We start from the raw sequence: 19243 nt of genomic DNA, 5'->3' as shown, positions 1-19243 counted from the left end.
TTTGCTTTGACAAATAAAACACTTATTCCTGAAGATCACATTCATTTCTCTGTGCTGTGGGTGAGCTGGCCAAAGTAAACAATGATAAGATGCAGTAATAATGAGCAATAAAAACAACATGTCTTATATTGATTTGTTTATAACCAAAATGTTTTCAAATTATACATTTTCTGAATTACCATGTTTCACCCTCAACCCTTAACCAGATGGAGAGAGGTTTACAGATGTTCTGGAGATAACAGACGGACTGTGATGGCTATTGTCACTCACCTCCCCCGTCTGTGAGACTGACGCTCAACAGTAGAATCACCATGGCTAGACCTTTTGACTTCATGGTGACCTGACTCCAGCACGTTGTCTCTGTGTTTCAAATTGTTGTAAATCCAAAACACAACTCAGTTGTTAACATCTCACCTGTCACTCCATTACCAAGTAAGATTGTATCAGTAGTACCTGTTCAGGTTGGGCGTGGAAATGAGTCAGAGTTATGTTGTATTTTTAGAGTTAAGTTAACCCATTCATTGACCCATGCCCTTCTGAAAGTGGTAGTTTAAAGAGTGAGTACACACATACACACACACAGTACCAGTCAAAAGTTTGGACACACCTACACATTCAGGTGTTTTTCTTTATTTTCACTATTGTCTACATCGTAGAATAATAGTGAAGACATCCAAACTATGAAATAACACATATGAAATCATGTAGTAACCAAAGAAGTGTTAAACAAACCAACATATATTTTACATTTTAGATTCTTCAAAGTAGCCACCCTTTGCCTTGATGACAGCTTTGCACACTCTTGGCATTCTCTCAACTAGCTTCATGAGGTAGTCACCTGGAATGCATTTCAATTATCAGGTGTGCCTTGTTAAAAGTTAAGAAGGAAATAAATTCCATAAATGAATGTGTTTGAGCCAATCAATTGTGTTGTGACCAGGTAGGGATGGTATACAGAAGATAGCCCTATTTGGTAAAAGAACAAGTCCATATTATGGCAAGAACAGCTCAAATAGGCAAAGAGAAACGACAGTCCATCATTACTTTAAGACATGAATGTCAGTCAATGTGGGAAATTTCAAGAACTTAGACATTCTCTTCAGGTGCATTCGCAAAAGCCATCGAGCGCTATGATAAAACTGTCTCCCATAAGGACCGCCACAGGAAAGGAAGACCCAGAGTTACCTCTGCTACAGAGGAAAAGCTCATTGGAGTTACCAGCCTCAGAAATAATGCAGCCCAAATAAATGCTTCACATAGTTCAAGAAACAAACACATCTCAACATCAACTGTTCAGAGGAGACTGCATGAATCAGGCCTTCATGGTCGAATTGCTGCAAAGAAACCACTATTAAAGGACACCAATAAGAAGAAGAGACTTGCTTGGGCCAAGAAACACAAGCAATGGACATTAGACTGGTGGAAATTTGTCCTTTGGTCTTATGAGTCCAAATTTGAATCTCTTTGTGAGAGGCAGAGTTGGTAAACGGATGATCTCAGCATATGTGTGGTTCCCACCGTGAAGCATGGAGGAGGAGGTGTGATATGGGGTGCTTTGCTGGTGACACTGTCAGTGATTTATGTAGAGTTCAAGGCACACTTAACCAGCATGGCTACCACAGCATTCTGCAGTGATACGCCATCCCATTTCGTTTGTGCTTAGTGGGGCAGTCATTTGTTTTTCAACAGGACAATGACCCAACACACCTCCAGGCTGTGTAAGGGCTATTTGACCAAGAAGGAGAGTGCTACATCAGATGTCCTGGCCTCCAAAATCCCCTGACTTCAATCCAATTGAGATGGTTTGGGATGAGTTGGACCGCAGAGTGAAGGAAAAGCAGCCAACAAGTGCTCAGCGTATGTGAGAACTCCTTTAAGCCATTTGGAAAAGCATTCCAGGTGAAGCTGGTTGAGAGAATGCCAAGAGTGTGCAAAGCTCTCATGGAGGCAAAGGGTGGCTACTTTGAAGAATCTAAAATCTAAAATCTATTTTGATTTGTTTAACACTTTTTTGGTTACTACTTGATTCCATATTTGTTATTTAATAGTTTTGATGTCTTCACTGTTATTCAACAATTTAGAAAGTAGTCAAAATAAAGAAAAACCATTGAATAATTAGGTGTGTCCAAACTTTTGACTGGTACTGTATATCCCTCATTGGCCTATCCCTCTGTTCTTTCACATATCTACTATTCACAAAGAACCTGTCAGAATCCCTCAACCTTGATCCAACCTCCTCTACTGTCTTTAGTACCTGAGCATATGACATCTTCTGCACTACTCTGACCCTGGCCACCTCAACCTGCCTCTCTGACCCTGGTCACCTCAACCTGCCTCTCTGACCCTGGCCACCTCAACCTGCCCCTCTCGTACTGGACACCTCCGATCCCCAGCAACATGGGCAACCCTACAGTTGGCAAACATACATTTTTCCACTGAAACTACACAGTCCACTGTCCCATGTCCTCCTGCACACTTCCCAAATCTTGGATTCTCCCTCCCACACGCAGCTGCGACATGCCCATAAACGTGACACCTATAACACCTCAGTGTATTCGGCACAAAAGCTCTAACGGCATAACTCATATATACAAACATTAGTTTGTCAGTTAAAGACTCTGAATCAAAGCTCAAAAGAACAGACTGTGTCACCTCTGTTTCACCACGCTCCCCACCAGGTCTGCATCGCACCAAACGTTGGGCGTCACAAACACCAGGAATCTTCTACTTAAATTGCTCCACCTCCACACTTAACGCTACCCCAGAAATGACTCACTTCAATGGTGCCCTAAACCTAAGAGAAAAGAAAGATACAGGTCTTTCCCCAAGTTACGTCACACGGAGTGCCTGCTCCCTCTGATCTGAGGAAACACAAACAAACATTACAAGTCCACTTCAAGTTGCCTTCACCGGCTCAATAGCACCCACCACCTTTTCCACGCAACCTGAAACCACTCATGGATCAGCCAAAAGGCCTGGTTCCATCCTCTTCAAAAATCTCACTCCCATTGAACCAAATGTATCTTTACCATAAACCATATCCATCAATGCAAGGCTCGGGCTCCGGACTCCTCACAACACCTTCTACCCCTTCCATTTCACTTCCAGAACTCGAACTGGCGTCCGGGTCACTCTGTTTGAACTTGATACCAATCTTCCTCGACATACTATCTCCTTTGTTATTGCTAGCTTCAAAAGATTCAAACTCATCCTCTGCCTCACTCAGTCTTTTCAACCTCCTCTCTCTTTCCCTCTAATCCTCCTCCCTTAACCAATTATCTGACTCCTTCTGAAAATAGTCCTCACCTGGCAGCTTCATTAAATAGTACCCGCAAAACACCAGTCTCAACGTCAACAGTGAAGAGGTGACTCCGGGATGCTTGACAGTTGAGGACTTGTGAGGTGTCTGTTTCTCAAACTAGACACTCTAATGTACTTGTCCTCTTGCTCAGTTGTGCACCGGGGCCTCCCACTCCTCTTTCTATTCTGGTTAGAGCCAGTTTGCGCTGTTCTGTGAAGGGAGTAGTACACAACATTGTACCAGATCTTCAGTTTCTTGGCAATTTCTCGCATGGAATAACCTTCATTTCTCAGAACAAGAATAGACTGTTGAGTTTCGGGAGAAAGTTCTTTGCTTCTGGCCATTTTGAGCCTGTAATCGAACCGACAAATGCTGATGCTCCAGATACTCAACTAGTCTAAAGAAGGCCAGTTTTATTTTATCTTTAATCAGCACAACAGTTTTCAGCTGTGCTAACATAATTGCAAAAGGGTTTTCTAATGATCAATTAGCCTTTTAAAATGATAAACATGGATTAGCTAACACAATGTGCCATTGGAACACAGGAGTGATGGTTGCTAATAATGGGCCTCTGTACGCCTATGTAGATATTCCATAAAAAAATCTGCCGTTTCCAGCTACAATAGTCATTTACAACATTAACAATGTCTACATTGTATTCCTGATCAATTTGATGTTATTTTAATGGACAAAAAATTTGCTTTTCTTTCAAAAACAAGGACATTTCTAAGTGACCCCAACCTTTTTATCAGTAGTGTAGGTGACAGCCACATGGTGGTACCACAGATAGGACAATGAGACAGATATTTCACTGGTTGTATACTAAGCAAAAATATAAACGCAATATGTAAAGTGTTGGTCCCACGTTTCATGAGCTGAAATAAAAGATCAGAGAATTTTTGATAGCCACAAAAACTGGATTATTTGGGCACAAATTGGTCTACATCCCTGTTAGTGAGCATTTCTCCTTCGTCAACACACGCACGCACGCACACACACACACACACACACACACACACACACACACACACACACACACACACACACACACACACACACACACACACACACACACACACACACACACACACACACACACACACACACACACACACACACACACAGAGAGAGAGAGAGAGAGAGCGGAATACATCAGATAAGAGGGTGGAGAAATCACAGGACAGGATGGAGCAGCACATAGAATCAGAGAGAATCAGAACCAGGTTAGACATGGAACACATCTCCAGGATAATCACACACACTTGTTGAGTCATTACCCTCTGGTGCAGTGTTTCTCTTCTCTGTTCTAGCCTCCCACATGGGCACATGATTCAACTAATCAAGTGCTTGATGATTCATTAACTAAATCAGGTATGCTAGTGAAGGGCTAGAACAGAATTATGATCTGGTGTATACCCATGCAGAAATAATAATGTTTCCCAGTTCATAAAAGCAGAAACACTTAACATGATCACACTTAATGATACCAACAAGTATTCTGCTGTTCTTTACTTCTTTATATCTTTTATTTTACTTTCACCTTTATTTTTGCAGAGAGTCCCACTGAGACCAAGGTAGAGACCAAGGGAAGCCTGCATGACCAACTGCAATTACATGTACACATTAAATACTTCCATCAAAAGTATAAAGTTATGATCAGAGTTATCTGGCTAACTTATTGATTCTGGTGTGTAAAAAAACTCCCTGGTGTTATTGTGTATAGCTCTGTAGTGACTAAGCCACTTCCTATAAAAAAGAGAGAAGGAGAGAATAAAAAGCAGACTTGCGTGAGATAGTTACTACCCTGGTCCGTGTTAAGAGAACATTAGGGAGGAAGAGGGAAGAGAGGAGTCCAAAGAGAGAACTGCTCCCCACTTCTTTTGAGAGTGAGGAGTTTGACTGGACTGAACCAACTGGTTACTTGGAGAACAAACACACACAGAAAAGTCCCTGTGCTTTGAGGGAGAGTCAGGGGGGTAATTAGTTAGGGGGTGAGTGTGACCAGTGGTGGAAAAAGTACCCAATTATCTTACTTGAGTAAAAGTAAAGATACATTCATAGAAACTGACTCAAGTAAAAATCAAAGTCACCTAGTAAAATTCTACTTGAGTAAAAGTCTAAAAGTATTTGGTTTTAAATATACTTAAGTATCAAAAGTAAATCTAATTGCTAAAACATACTTAAGTATCAATAGTAAAAGTAAAAGTATAAATAATTTCAAATTCTTTATATTAAGCAAACAAGACAACACCATTTTCTTGTTTTTTACATTTCCGGATAGCCAGGGGCCCGCTCCCACACTTAGACATCAGTTACAAACAAAGCATGTGTTTAGTGAGTCCGCCAGATCAGAGGCAGTAGAGATGACCAGGGATGTTCTCTTGATAAGTGTGCAAATTAGACTATTTTCCTGTCCTGCTAAGCATTCAAAATGTAACAAGTACTTTTGGGTGTCAAGGAAAATGTATGGAGGAAAAAAGTAAAAGATGTCAAAAATATAAATAGTAAAGTAAAGTACAGATACCCCCCAAAAAGTTGTACTTTTAAGTATTTTTACTTAAGTACTTGACAACACACACACACACACACACACACACACACACACACACACACACACACACACACACACACACACACACACACACACACACACACACACACACACACACACACACACACACACACACACACACACACACACATATTAGAGAGAACTCAAATACTGATAGATATGTGGATTTTCAAAGACACACACTAATGCGCACACACCTGGACGTAGAGGTTAATCCTGTGTAATTACAGTATATGCCATATTTGTATTAATTTGCAAGTGGAGTACAGCCTGATTACTGAAGGGAGTGTGTGTGTATTTGTGTATGTGTGTGTATGTGCTTGTGCATGTGTGTGTGTGTGTGTGTGTGTGCCCTCCCTCAGTTAGTAGGTTAGTGAGAGATTGCCAGGGCTGCAAATAAGAGGATTTGAGTGGAATTTGTGTCATTCTATTGGCGGGGGAATAGATTTATATTGATTTTAATCAGAGAGAGACAGATTCACTGAACCACAGATAATATAGATGGGGGAGAGATAGAGAGAGGCAGAGAAGGTGTCAGAGGTAAACACAGAAAGAGAGAGCAAGTAACTGACGAGAGGAGAGAGAATATTAGAGAGAATATAGATGTTCTCCAAAACACACAACACGCTGGCCAGGTGTTTCTACACTTGGAGAGAGAGTGAAAAAAAGAAGGATTCACCTACCATGGAACTGAAAGATCAACGGAACATCAGGACACTTTTATGAGGAGGAAGAGCTAACAACACACTCATCACATCATATCTTGGAGTATTTGAAGAAATGCAGCTGTGTGGTGAGTGATCATCGACCACAACCATCAACACTGCAACCACAACCACAACCATCAACACTGCAACAAGGACCACAACCATCATCACTGCAACAAGGACCACAACCATCAACACTGCAACAAGGACCACAACCATCATCACTGCAACAAGGACCACACCCATCAACACTGCAACAAGGACCACAACCATCATCACTGCAACAAGGACCACAACCATCATCACTGCAACAAGGACCACAACCATCATCACTGCAACAAGGACCACAACCATCATCACTGCAACAAGGACCACAACCATCATCACTGCAACAAGGACCACAACCATCATCACTGCAACAAGGACCACAACCATCAACACTGCAACAAGGACCACAACCATCATCACTGCAACAAGGACCACAACCATCATCACTGCAACAAGGACCACAACCATCATCACTGCAACAAGGACCACAACCATCATCACTGCAACAAGGACCACACCCATCAACAAGGACCACAACCATCATCACTGCAACAAGGACCACAACCATCAACACTGCAACAAGGACCACAACCATCAACACTGCAGCAAGGACCACAACCATCATCACTGCAACAAGGACCACAACCATCAACACTGCAACAAGGACCACAACCATCAACACTGCAACAAGGACCACAACCATCATCACTGCAACAAGGACCACAACCATCATCACTGCAACAAGGACCACAACCATCAACACTGCAACAAGGACCACAACCATCAACACTGCAACAAGGACCACAACCATCAACAAGGACCACAACCATCAACACTGCAACAAGGACCACAACCATCAACACTGCCACAAGGACCACAACCATCAACACTGCAACAAGGACCACAACCATCAACACTGCAACAAGGACCACAACCATCAACACTGCAACAAGGACCACAACCATCAACACTGCCACAAGGACCACAACCATCAACACTGCAACAAGGACCACAACCATCATCACTGCAACAAGGACCACAACCATCAACAAGGACCACAACCATCATCACTGCAACAAGGACCACAACCATCAACACTGCAACAAGGACCACAACCATCAACACTGCAACAAGGACCACAACCATCAACACTGCAACAAGGACCACAACCATCATCACTGCAACAAGGACCACACCAATCAACAAGGACCACAACCATCATCACTGCAACAAGGACCACACCAATCAACAAGGACCACAACCATCATCACTGCAACAAGGACCACACCAATCAACAAGGACCACAACCACAACCATCAACACTGCAACAAGGACCACAACCATCATCACTGCAACAAGGACCACAACCATCAACACTGCAACAAGGACCACAACCATCATCACTGCAACAAGGACCACACCCATCAACACTGCAACAAGGACCACAACCATCATCACTGCAACAAGGACCACACCAATCAACAAGGACCACAACCATCATCACTGCAACAAGGACCACACCAATCAACAAGGACCACAACCATCAACACTGCAACAAGGACCACAACCATCATCACTGCAACAAGGACCACAACCATCATCACTGCAACAAGGACCACAACCATCATCACTGCAACAAGGACCACAACCATCATCACTGCAACAAGGACCACAACCATCATCACTGCAACAAGGACCACAACCATCATCACTGCAACAAGGACCACAACCATCAACACTGCAACAAGGACCACAACCATCATCACTGCAACAAGGACCACAACCATCAACACTGCAACAAGGACCACAACCATCAACACTGCAACAAGGACCACACCCATCAACAAGGACCACAACCATCAACACTGCAACAAGGACCACAACCATCAACACTGCAACAAGGACCACACCAATCAACACTGCAACAAGGACCACAACCATCAACAAGGACCACACCAATCAACAAGGACCACAACCATCAACACTGCAACAAGGACCACAACCATCAACACTGCAACAAGGACCACAACCATCAACACTGCAACAAGGACCACAACCATCATCACTGCAACAAGGACCACACCCATCAACACTGCAACAAGGACCACAACCATCATCACTGCAACAAGGACCACAACCATCAACACTGCAACAAGGACCACAACCATCATCACTGCAACAAGGACCACAACCATCAACACTGCAACCACAACCACAACCATCAACACTGCAACAAGGACCACAACCATCAACACTGCAACAAGGACCACAACCATCAACACTGCAACAAGGACCACAACCATCAACAAGGACCACAACCATCAACACTGCAACCACGACCACAACCATCAACAAGGACCACAACCATCAACCTCAACCCCTGACTGTGATCGGAGCGATCATAGTTCTATTGGAGTCCCTGCTTTAAGTGACCGTCATTTCTTTTTCTAATATGCTTTTATTAGTTAATGTTTCCCTGGGAAAACAGTGACACATGTTATTTCTCTGTGGACTATACTGAACTCCTGACCTCTAACTCCAACCCTGACCACATCATGAACGCTGTCCTTCTGGCCGTGAAGTGGCTGTGCTTGGTTTGGGCCGTGACGTGGCCTGTAACCATGGTGACAGGGATCCGTAACCCGGGACGACGGAGGCACAAAGACGTTTACGTGGGGGAGCACAGCAAGAACAAACACAGAGGGTAGGAGGACACATACTATGGGCACGCATGCATCAGGGTTGGGGTCAATTCCTTTTGAATTCCAGTCAATTCAGAAAGTACACTGAAATTCAAATTCTCTCCAATGTTTGGAATTGTAATTTGGTTAACTTTCTGAATTGACTGGAATTGAAATGGAACTGACCCCATCCCTGGCATGCACACACATAACTCCATAACCCTGTAAACCCCATACCTCCATAACCCTATACATCCTGTAATTCAGGGGTTCTCAAACCTCTCCTGGGGACACACAACCATTCCATGTACTTGATCTATTCAGTACTACAACAAAATGGTGACATGTCTGGCAGTCCCAAGGAGAGGTTTGAGAACCATTGCTGTTATTTTCTCATTGCTCTTACTCCCTGACCTGGGGTCCACCTTGGCTTCCAGCTATATCAGTCTTCATCAAGTTACGGAGTGCCGGCCCGGAAGAAGTCTGGAGTGATTCCAGGGAGTAGCTAATTACCAGATTTGGCAGTGTGTGTATGTGGGAGGGCTGTTGTGAAAACCGCAGGCTGTGTTTCTTCTATCAAACCCTACAATTACAGTCTTATTAAAGAAACATATTGCTCAACTATTGCAGGGTGTTGGGGTGTCTGGGTTTATAATGTGTGTTGTCTTTCCAGGCGTATAGACCATAAACTGACGAGGCAGGACAGCACCAAGTCTCTACTCATTAAGACTGAACAGCTGCTGAGAATCGAGGAGCACGACTTCGCTATGAGACCTGGCTTTGGAGGTGAGAAACACGCATGTCCACCATACACAGGAAACACTAAAACAAATCCTATCAGTCACTCTCTGTCCCCCTTTAATGATGCGTACGATGGCTGTGCTATGAGAGGATCTGCAGGACACTGGGTTTCCCTGAACACATCGCTCCCAAACCAACACTGACCCATATTACACTGTGTGTGTGTGTGTGTGTGTGTGTGTGTGTGTGTGTGTGTGTGTGTGTGTGTGTGTGTGTGTGTGTGTGTGTGTGTGTGTGTGTGTGTGTGTGTGTGTGTGTGTGTGTGTGTGTGTGTGTTGGGGGGGATTCATAAACAGTAATCTGGATTATAATCCAGGTCTGTTGAAACAGATAGAGGGGTGGGAAACAGGGATGGAAACAGCCCAGTTCAACCAAGGGTGGACAACAGGCCTTCATACCACCCAAACAGGTAATTGACAGTGAGAGAGAGAATTGACTGGTTAATAAGGCTTTAACTTTAATATAGAGATGTTTATTCTGGTGGTTTATGAGTCACTCTGTGTAACGGGAGGAAGCAGAGGCTTAATTAGAAGATGTGGTGAGTGTGTGGTTTGTTTAATTGTGAGGGAGGTTCATTTAATACGATGTTTATTGGGCTGAAAGGCTGCTAACATTCAGAGAACATCAACATACTTCACACCCATAAAAAAATGATCAATAAAAACACACACATATAATAATGGCAGCACCGGGGATGGCTGCCGTTTTACCTAACCAATTGTGCTATTATGTTTTTGCATTGTTTGTAACTCATTTTGTACATAATGTTGCAGCTACCGTCTCTTATGACTGAACATAGTTTCTGGTCATCACAACAGCGATTACTCACCTCGAACTGGACTAAGATGTTTTATTTAATGAGTCTGATGTGAAGGATATACTGGTTTGTCAAGACAAGGCCCAAATCCTCATCATCAGCCTGAAGAAAAGACGGAGAAAAAGGGGGTGGAGAAAAAGGGAGTGCCTTGTAAGAATTCGCAGATGAGTAGGTAAACCACCACTACCCTCCGTATTATGGGCCGACGTGCAATCATTGGAAAACAAACTGGACGATCTACGATTAAGACTATCCTACCAACAGGACATTAAAAACTGTAATATCTTATGTTTCACGAGACGTGACCGAATGATGACACGGAAAATATAGAGCTGGCTGGCTTCTCCGTGCATCAGCAGGACAGAGCTGCTACGTCGGGTAAGATGAGGGGCGGGGGTGTGTCTATTTGTCAATAACTGCTGGTGCGCGATGTCTAATATTAAAGAAGTCTAAAGGTATTGCTCGCCTGAGGTAGAATACCTTATGATAATCTGTAGATCACACTATCTACCAAGAGAATTCTCATCTATATTATTCATAGCTGTCTATTTACCACCACAAACCGATGCTGGCACTAAGACTGCACTCAACGAGCTGTATAAGGCCATAAGTGTCACGCCCTGGCCATAGAGAGGGTTTTGTTCTCTATTTCGGTTAGGCCAGGGTGTGACTAGGGTGGGCATTCCATGTCCTTTTTTCTATGTTTTGTATTTCTTTGTTTAGGCTGGGTATGGTTCTCAATCCGTGACAGCTGTATATCGTTGTCTCTGATTGGGAGCCATACTTCGGCAGCCTGTTTTCCTTTGGGTTTTGTGGGTGGTTACTTTCTGTTTAGTTGATGTTCCTGACATAACTGTTTGGCTGTCATTCATTTTCTTGTTTTGTTTAAAGTGTTCTATTAAAATTATATGATGAGCACTCAACACGCTGCGCCTTGGTCTACTCCCTTCGACGGCCGTTACAATAAGCAAACAAGAAAATGCTCATCCAGAAGTGACGTTCCTAGTGGCTGGGGACTTTAATGCAGGCAAACTTAAATCCGTTTTACCTCAATTCTACCAGCATGTCACATGCAACCAGAGGAAAAAAATACTCTAGACCCCCTTTACTCCACACACAGAGACGCATACAATGCTCTCCCTCGCCTTCCATTTGGCAAATCTGACTATAACTCTATCCTCCTGATTCCTGCTTACAAGCAAAAACTAAAGCAAGAAGTATTTTTTAAATTTTTTAATTTTACTTTTATTTAACTAGGCAAGTCAGTTAAGAACAAATTCTTATTTTCAATGACTCGCGCAATACGGAAGTGTTCAGATGACGCGAATGCTACACTACAGGACTGTTTTGCTAGCACAGACTGGAATATGTTCCGGGATCCATCCAATGGCATTGAGGAGTTTACCACCTCAGTCACTGGCTTCATCAATAAGTGTATCAATGACGTCGTCACCACATTGACCATACGTACATTTCCCAACCGGAAGCCATGGATTACAGGCAACATCCGCACCTAGCTAAAGGCTAGAGCTGTCACTTTCAAGGAGCGGGACACTAATCCGGACGCTTATAAGAAATCCTGCTATGCCCTCCAATGAACCATCAAACAGGCAAAGCGTCAATACAGGACTAAGATTGAATCCTACTACACCGGCTACACATGCTCGTCGGATGTGGCAGGGCTTGAAAAATATTATGGTCTACAAAGGGAAACCCAGCTGCGAGCTGCCCAGTGATGCGAGCCTACCAGACGAGCTAAATGTCTTTAATGCTTGCTTCGAGGAAAGCAACACTGAAGCAAGAGGGTGTTGGTGTTTGTTTCTCTGGTTTGGTGGTTTGGGTGAGGAGCTCTGCCGGTCCTGACGAGATGTGTGTGCGTGTGTGTTCTCAGGTGCAGCCATCCCTGTAGGCATTGATGTTCAGGTGGAGAGCATCGACAGCATTTCAGAGGTCAACATGGTATGAGCCTGTGTACCCTTGGTGTATAATCTATACACGTGTGTGTATAATCCTCACACGTGTCTGAGTGTCTTTAATCATGAGTGTGTGTTCTGCTCAGGACTTCACCATGACTCTATACCTGCGTCACTACTGGAAGGATGAGCGGCTGGCGTTTCCATCTCATAGTAACGTGAGCAGGACGTTTGATGGGCGTCTGGTGAAGAAGATGTGGGTTCCTGACGTGTTCTTCGTCCACTCCAAGAGGTCCTTCATCCATGACACCACCATGGAGAACATCATGATCAGGGTCTATCCTGACGGAAGCATACTCTACAGCGTCAGGTAGAGCATCAGTGTGTGTGTGTGAGTGTTACTATATATAGGTTTACTGTATCTTATCTATTGGCATATGATTATTATGTGGGTGTTATAGGATCACAGTGACTGCTCTCTGCTCCATGGACTTCAGCAGCTTCCCTCTGGACACACAGAACTGTTCACTGGAACTAGAGAGCTGTGAGTCACACTGACATACACACATCACGCAGCAGCACACATGCACACACACATATTTCCCTAAATATAAACCTGCACCCACACTAACAATCTGATTGCTGATTGATTGGTTAGACAAATACCCACCAAACTCTCTCTCTCTCCCCCTCCTCCCTCTCTCCCTCTCTCCATCCAATTTCTAGATGCGTACAATGAGAATGATCTGATGTTGTATTGGAAGAATGGCAACGACTCTCTGAGGACAGATGAGATGGTTCTCTCTCAGTTCTTCATCAAGAAGTTCCACCCTTCCAGTGGGCTCGCCTTCTACAGCAGCACAGGTCTGTCTGGATATTTGTGTGTGTGTGTTCTGCGTTCCATGTGTCTTATGACTCATTCCATTTAGACCAGGGGTACTCAACTACTATTTGAGAAGGTCCGGTCACACAAATTTCCTAGGTGGCAAGGGTCCGGATGGATATTCATCGGCATAGTAACAAACCCCCACCCAGTTTTAAAGAACATTTCTTGCAATACTACACATTTTGCCATGTCTTATGTGTTTTCATATGATACCTGAGTGACTCAACAAAATCAATAGGGCCCCCCTGGGGGTCGAGGCCCCTGGGCACGTAATCTGGCCATGATAAATACAAGATTTAGATTGGTACGTTAGGCTAACCAGCTATCTAGCTAACATGGGCTAGTTGATCAACTGGACATTTCTGACAGGTTATAAATAGCTGTCAAGTCCTGATCCTAGTAAGATGTCATTTTCTATAGTAGAGTAGGTCAGGGCGTGACAGGGGGTGTTTTGGGTTGTTCTATGTTTTCTATTTCTATGTTTTAGTTCTAGTTTTTCTATTTCTATGTTGGGATTGTTTGGGTTGATCTCTAATTGGAGGCAGCTGATCCTCGTTGCCTCTGATTAGAGACCATATTTAAGTAGGGGTTTTTCTTCCTGGGTTTTGTGGGTAGTTGTTTTCGGTTTAGTGTATGTCACCTGACGGAACTGTTGTGGTAAAATATTCCAAAACATGCATCCTGTTTAGAAATAAGGCACTAAAGTAAAATTGCAAAAATGTGGAAAGAATTTAACTTCATGTCATGAATCCAAAGCGTTATGTTTGGGACAAATTTAACAGAACACATCACTGAGTACCATTCTTCATATTTTCAAGCATGGTGGTGGCTGCATCATTTTATGGGTATGCTTGTCATCGGCAAGGACTAGGGATTTTTTGGTGGATAAAAATAAATGGAATAGAGCTGAGCACAGGCAAAATCCTAGAGGAAAACATGGTTCAATCTGCTTTCCAACAGACACTGGGAGATGAATTCACCTTTCAGTAGGACAACAACCTAAAACACTAGTGCAAATATACACTGGAGTTGCTTACCAAGATGACATTGAATGTTCCTGAGTGGCCTAGTTAGAGTATTGACTTAAATTGACTTAAATTGGCTTGAAAATCTATGGCAAGACTTAAAAATGGCTGTCTAACAATGATCAACAATCAATTCGACAGAGCTTGAAGAATTTTTTAAAGGATAATTAGCAAATTGTCATAAGGCTGGGTGAAGCTGGTGTATGCAGTCACGTGCAGGAGAGCAGAGAATTGGGAGCAACGTTACTTTACTCAGAATAATGAATGGTGCAAGGTAAAACACTACACAAACACAAACACACGAACATCAACTTTTACGCACGGGCAAAAAACAGCACCCGTCGAAATAACCAGTCACCAAAATTACCGAACATGAAATAAAACAATCCCGCACAACACCATGGGGGAAACAGAGGGTTAAATACATGAACAATAATTAGGGGAATGAAAAACAGGTGTGTAGAAACAAAGACAAAACAAATGGAAAATGAAAAGTGGATCAGTGATGGCTAGTAGACCGGCGATGCCGACCGCCGAGCGCCGCCCGAACAAGGAGAGGAACCGACTTCGGCTGAAGTCGTGACACAAATATTGGAACAATCTCGGTGTGTAGAGCTCTTAGAGACTTACCCAGAAAGACTTACAGCTGTAATCGCTGCCAAAGGTGATTCTAACATGTATTGACTCAGGAGTGTGAATACTTATCTAAATTAGATATGTCTGTATTAAATGTTCAATCAATTTGCAAACATTTCTAAAAACAGGCTTTCGCTTTGTCATTATGGGGTATTGTGTGTAGATCGGTGAGAAAACAAATATAGTTATTCCATTTTGAATTCAGGCTGTAACACAACAAAATGTGGAATAAGGGTATGTATGTAAGGGATTTAGTCTCTTTGTCTCAATCTCTCACGCTCTCTCTCTCTCTCTCTCTCTCTCTCTCTCTCTCTAGGTTGGTATAACAGGTTGTATATAAACTTCATCCTGAGGAGACATATCTTCTTCTTCATGCTGCAGACATATTTCCCCACCATGCTGATGGTTCTGCTGTCCTGGGTCTCCTTCTGGATTGACAGGAGGGCTGTGCCTGCACGTGTCTCCCTAGGTAAACACAAACACACACACAAGGAAACACACCCCTGAAAACACCTGGCTACATACCCAAGTTCACATGATTATACTTCTACATAAAATACCTACCATAAGTTATACGCACACTCCTCTCCCTTTAGAACTCTACAGCCCTAACACGTCTGCTGTCCTCTCGATTTAGAGCTCCACAGCCCTGACATGCCTGCTGTCCCCTCCATTTAGAGCTCTACAGCCGTAACACGCCTGCCGTCCTCTCGATTTAGAGCTCTACAGCCGTAACACGCCTGCTGTCCTCTCGATTTAGAGCTCAACAGCCCTAACACGCCTGCCGTCCTCTCCCTTTAGAGCTCTACAGCCCTAACACGCCTGCCGTCCTCTCCATTTAGAGCTCTACAGCCCTAACACGCCTGCTGTCCTCTTCCTTTAGAGCTCTACAGACCTAACACGCCTGCTGTCCTCTCCCTTTAGAGCTCTACAGCCCTAACACGACTGCCGTCCTCTCCGTTTAGAGCTCCACAGCCCTAACACGCCTGCCGTCCTCTCCCTTTAGAGCTCCACAGCCCTAACACGCCTGCTGTCCTCTCCCTTTAGAGCTCCACAGCCCTAACACGCCTGCCGTCCTCTCCATTTAGAGCTCTACAGCCCTAACACGCCTGCCGTCCTCTCCATTTAGAGCTCTACAGCCCTAACACGCCTGCCGTCCTCTCCCTTTAGAGCTCCACAGCCCTAACACGCCTGCTGTCCTCTTCCTTTAGAGCTCTACAGACCTAACACGCCTGCCGTCCTCTCCGTTTAGAGCTCCACAGCCCTAACACGCCTGCCGTCCACCCCCTTTAGAGCTCCACAGCCCTAACACGCCTGCTGTCCTCTCCCTTTAGAGCTCCACAGCCTTAACAAGCCTGCCGTCCTCTCGATTTAGAGCTCTACAGCCATAACACGCCTGCCGTCCTCTCGATTTAGAGCTCTACAGCCCTAACACGCCTGCCGTCCTCTCGATTTAGAGCTCTACAGCCCTAACACGCCTGCCGTCCTCTCGATTTAGAGCTCCACAGCCCTAACACGCCTGCCGTCCTCGCGCTTCAGAACTCTACAGCCCTAACACGCCTGCTGTCCTCTCCCTTTAGAGCTCCACAGCCCTAACACGCCTGCCGTCCTCTCGATTTAGAGCTCTACAGCCCTAACTCGCCTGCCGTCCTCTCGATTTAGAGCTCTACAGCCCTAACACGCCTGCCGTCCTCTCGATTTAGAGCTCCACAGCCCTAACACGCCTGCCGTCCTCGCGCTTCAGAACTCTACAGCCCTAACACGCCTGCCGTCCTCTCCCTTTAGAGCTCCACAGCCCTAACACGCCTGCCGTCCTCTCGATTTAGAGCTCCACAGCCCTAACACGCCTGCCGTCCTCGCGCTTCAGAGCTCTACAGCCCTAACACGCCTGCCGTCCTCGCGCTTCAGAGCTCTACAGCCCTAACACGCCTGCCGTCCTCTCCCTTCAGGTATCACTACAGTACTGACCATGTCCACCATCATCACTGGGGTGTCCTCCTCCATGCCACAGGTAAGTGACTGTGTGTGTGTGTGTGTGTGGGTGGGTGAGGAACTAGCGAGTTTTCTTGAGTGTTTAATTCTTACTCTGTGTGTGTGTGTGTGTGTGTGTGTGTGTGTGTGTGTGTGTGTGTGTGTGTGTGTGTGTGTGTGTGTGTGTGTGTGTGTGTGTGTGTGTGTGTGTGTGTGTGTGTGTGTGTGTGTGTGTGTGTGTGTGTGTGTGTGTGTGTGTGTGTGTGTGTGTTTTCCAGGTGTCCTATGTGAAGGCAGTGGACATCTACCTGTGGACCAGCTTCCTGTTTGTGTTCCTGTCAGTGATAGAATATGCTGCTGTCAACTACTGCTCTACGCTGGAGGAGATGAGACGACTGAAGAGAGGAAAGGTCAGAGGTCATCCATATTATACCTGGAGCAGAGAGCGCCTGTCCCTGACAGGATATTTGTTGAGAGAGTATTCTCTCTGCACAACACTGCTCTCTAGTGGTTAGATAGAGAAAGGACGCCAAGATATCGGCACTCCCAGAAATCATCACAAGTTACTCTCTAACTTTGTCCCCAGGTTGGAGACGATATTAGTTTATCTCCTAATCTATGTGTCTACATCTATAGATACACAGTATATCTATATGGAGATGTTATATATCTGTATGTGTGTCTGTCTGTCCCCCCATTCAGCTCCCAACCTCGTACAACGCCAGCAAAGCCATGGCCTTCGACGGCTGTTTCCATGACAGTGACATTGAGCTGACCCCGTTCCCCCATCTGCCAACCTCCATGACCTCCAACCATCACAGAACTACACTCCAGAACCCTGAGGACCCGCCCACTGAGGGGACACGTCTCCGCCGGCAACGGTCGGTGCAGGAGAACGTGGATCTGCTACTTAGCAACAGCTACTTGATCGACTCGTACTCCCGCATGGCCTTCCCTCTGTCCTACCTCCTATTCAATACCATCTACTGGAGTATGTACTCCTCCTAAGGGACCCTACTGAGTATAGTGCTGGGACCCTACTGACTATAACTCCTTCTGAGGGACGGTCCTACTGAGTACTGGGACCCTACTGAGTATGTACTCCTCCTGAGGGACCCTGCTAAGTATAGGGACCTTACAGAGTATTGACCACCTAAGGGAGGGACCTCAGATGGACTCCTCCTGTGGGAATCTACTGAGGATACTACTGGCACCCTACGGAGTATGGACTCCTACTCTGGGGAAGTATATAATACTGGCACCCTACGGAGTATGGACTCCTACTCTGGGGAAGTGTATAATACTGGAACCCTACCAAATTCCAAAGGGCACTTTTCTGTGTGTGATCCAATAATAATGTATGTAGCCCTTATTCTGCCCAGACTGAAACAATAAATGGTGGTCACGGCCAATTAAGGAATATTAACAGAGGGGAACCTTTACTATAGCTAATTGTTGAGTGATTTATGATTTTCAGTTTGTTTAAATTCTGTGGTGAATTAATGGTGTATCTTATGTCCTTTATCCACAGATCCAGTCATATAAACTCAGCAAAAAAAGAAACGTCCTCTCACTGTCAACTGCGTTTATTTTCAGCAAACTTAACATGTGTAAATATTTGTATGAACATAACAAGGTTCAACAACTGATACATAAACTGAACAAGTTCCACAGTCATGTGACTAACAGAAATTGAATAACGTGTCCCTGAACAAAGGGGGGGTCAAAATCAAAAGTAACAGTCAGTATCTGGTGTGGCCACCAGCTGCATTAAGTACAGCAGTGCATCTCCTCCTCATGGACTGCACCAGATTTGCCAGTTCTTGCTGTGAGATGTTACCCCACTCTTCCACCAAGGCACCTGCAAGTTCCCGGACATTTCTGG

At 44.6% G+C, this 19243-nt stretch overlaps 1 protein-coding gene across 1 annotated transcript; it reads left to right on the top strand.

The window, feature by feature from the left end:
* The first annotated feature begins 9951 nt into the window (after nucleotides 1-9951).
* Nucleotides 9952-18788, top strand: LOC106579479 (gamma-aminobutyric acid receptor subunit rho-3). The gene is made up of 10 exons (XM_014159427.2): nucleotides 9952-10095; nucleotides 12819-12886; nucleotides 12987-13210; nucleotides 13302-13384; nucleotides 13567-13704; nucleotides 15704-15856; nucleotides 17337-17398; nucleotides 17637-17768; nucleotides 18061-18137; nucleotides 18180-18788. Exons 1-10 carry the CDS (start codon nucleotides 10077-10079, stop codon nucleotides 18364-18366), a joined length of 1143 nt encoding a protein of 380 aa, XP_014014902.1. The 5' UTR covers nucleotides 9952-10076; the 3' UTR covers nucleotides 18367-18788.
* The last annotated feature ends 455 nt before the right edge of the window (nucleotides 18789-19243 follow it).

This window comes from Salmo salar, chromosome ssa19, assembly GCF_905237065.1.
Source record: "Salmo salar chromosome ssa19, Ssal_v3.1, whole genome shotgun sequence".
Taxonomy (NCBI): Eukaryota; Metazoa; Chordata; class Actinopteri; order Salmoniformes; family Salmonidae; genus Salmo; species Salmo salar.
Note: the sequence above shows the minus strand (reverse complement) of the source record. Positions and strands in the feature narration are given on the sequence as shown.

Bases quoted from the DNA above. Each gene is read 5' to 3' on its own strand.
- LOC106579479 (XM_014159427.2), top strand. The intron at 15,857-17,336 runs GTAAACACAAAC...CTCTCCCTTCAG, and splicing joins GCCTGCACGTGTCTCCCTAG to GTATCACTACAGTACTGACC. The intron at 17,399-17,636 runs GTAAGTGACTGT...TGTGTTTTCCAG, and splicing joins TGTCCTCCTCCATGCCACAG to GTGTCCTATGTGAAGGCAGT.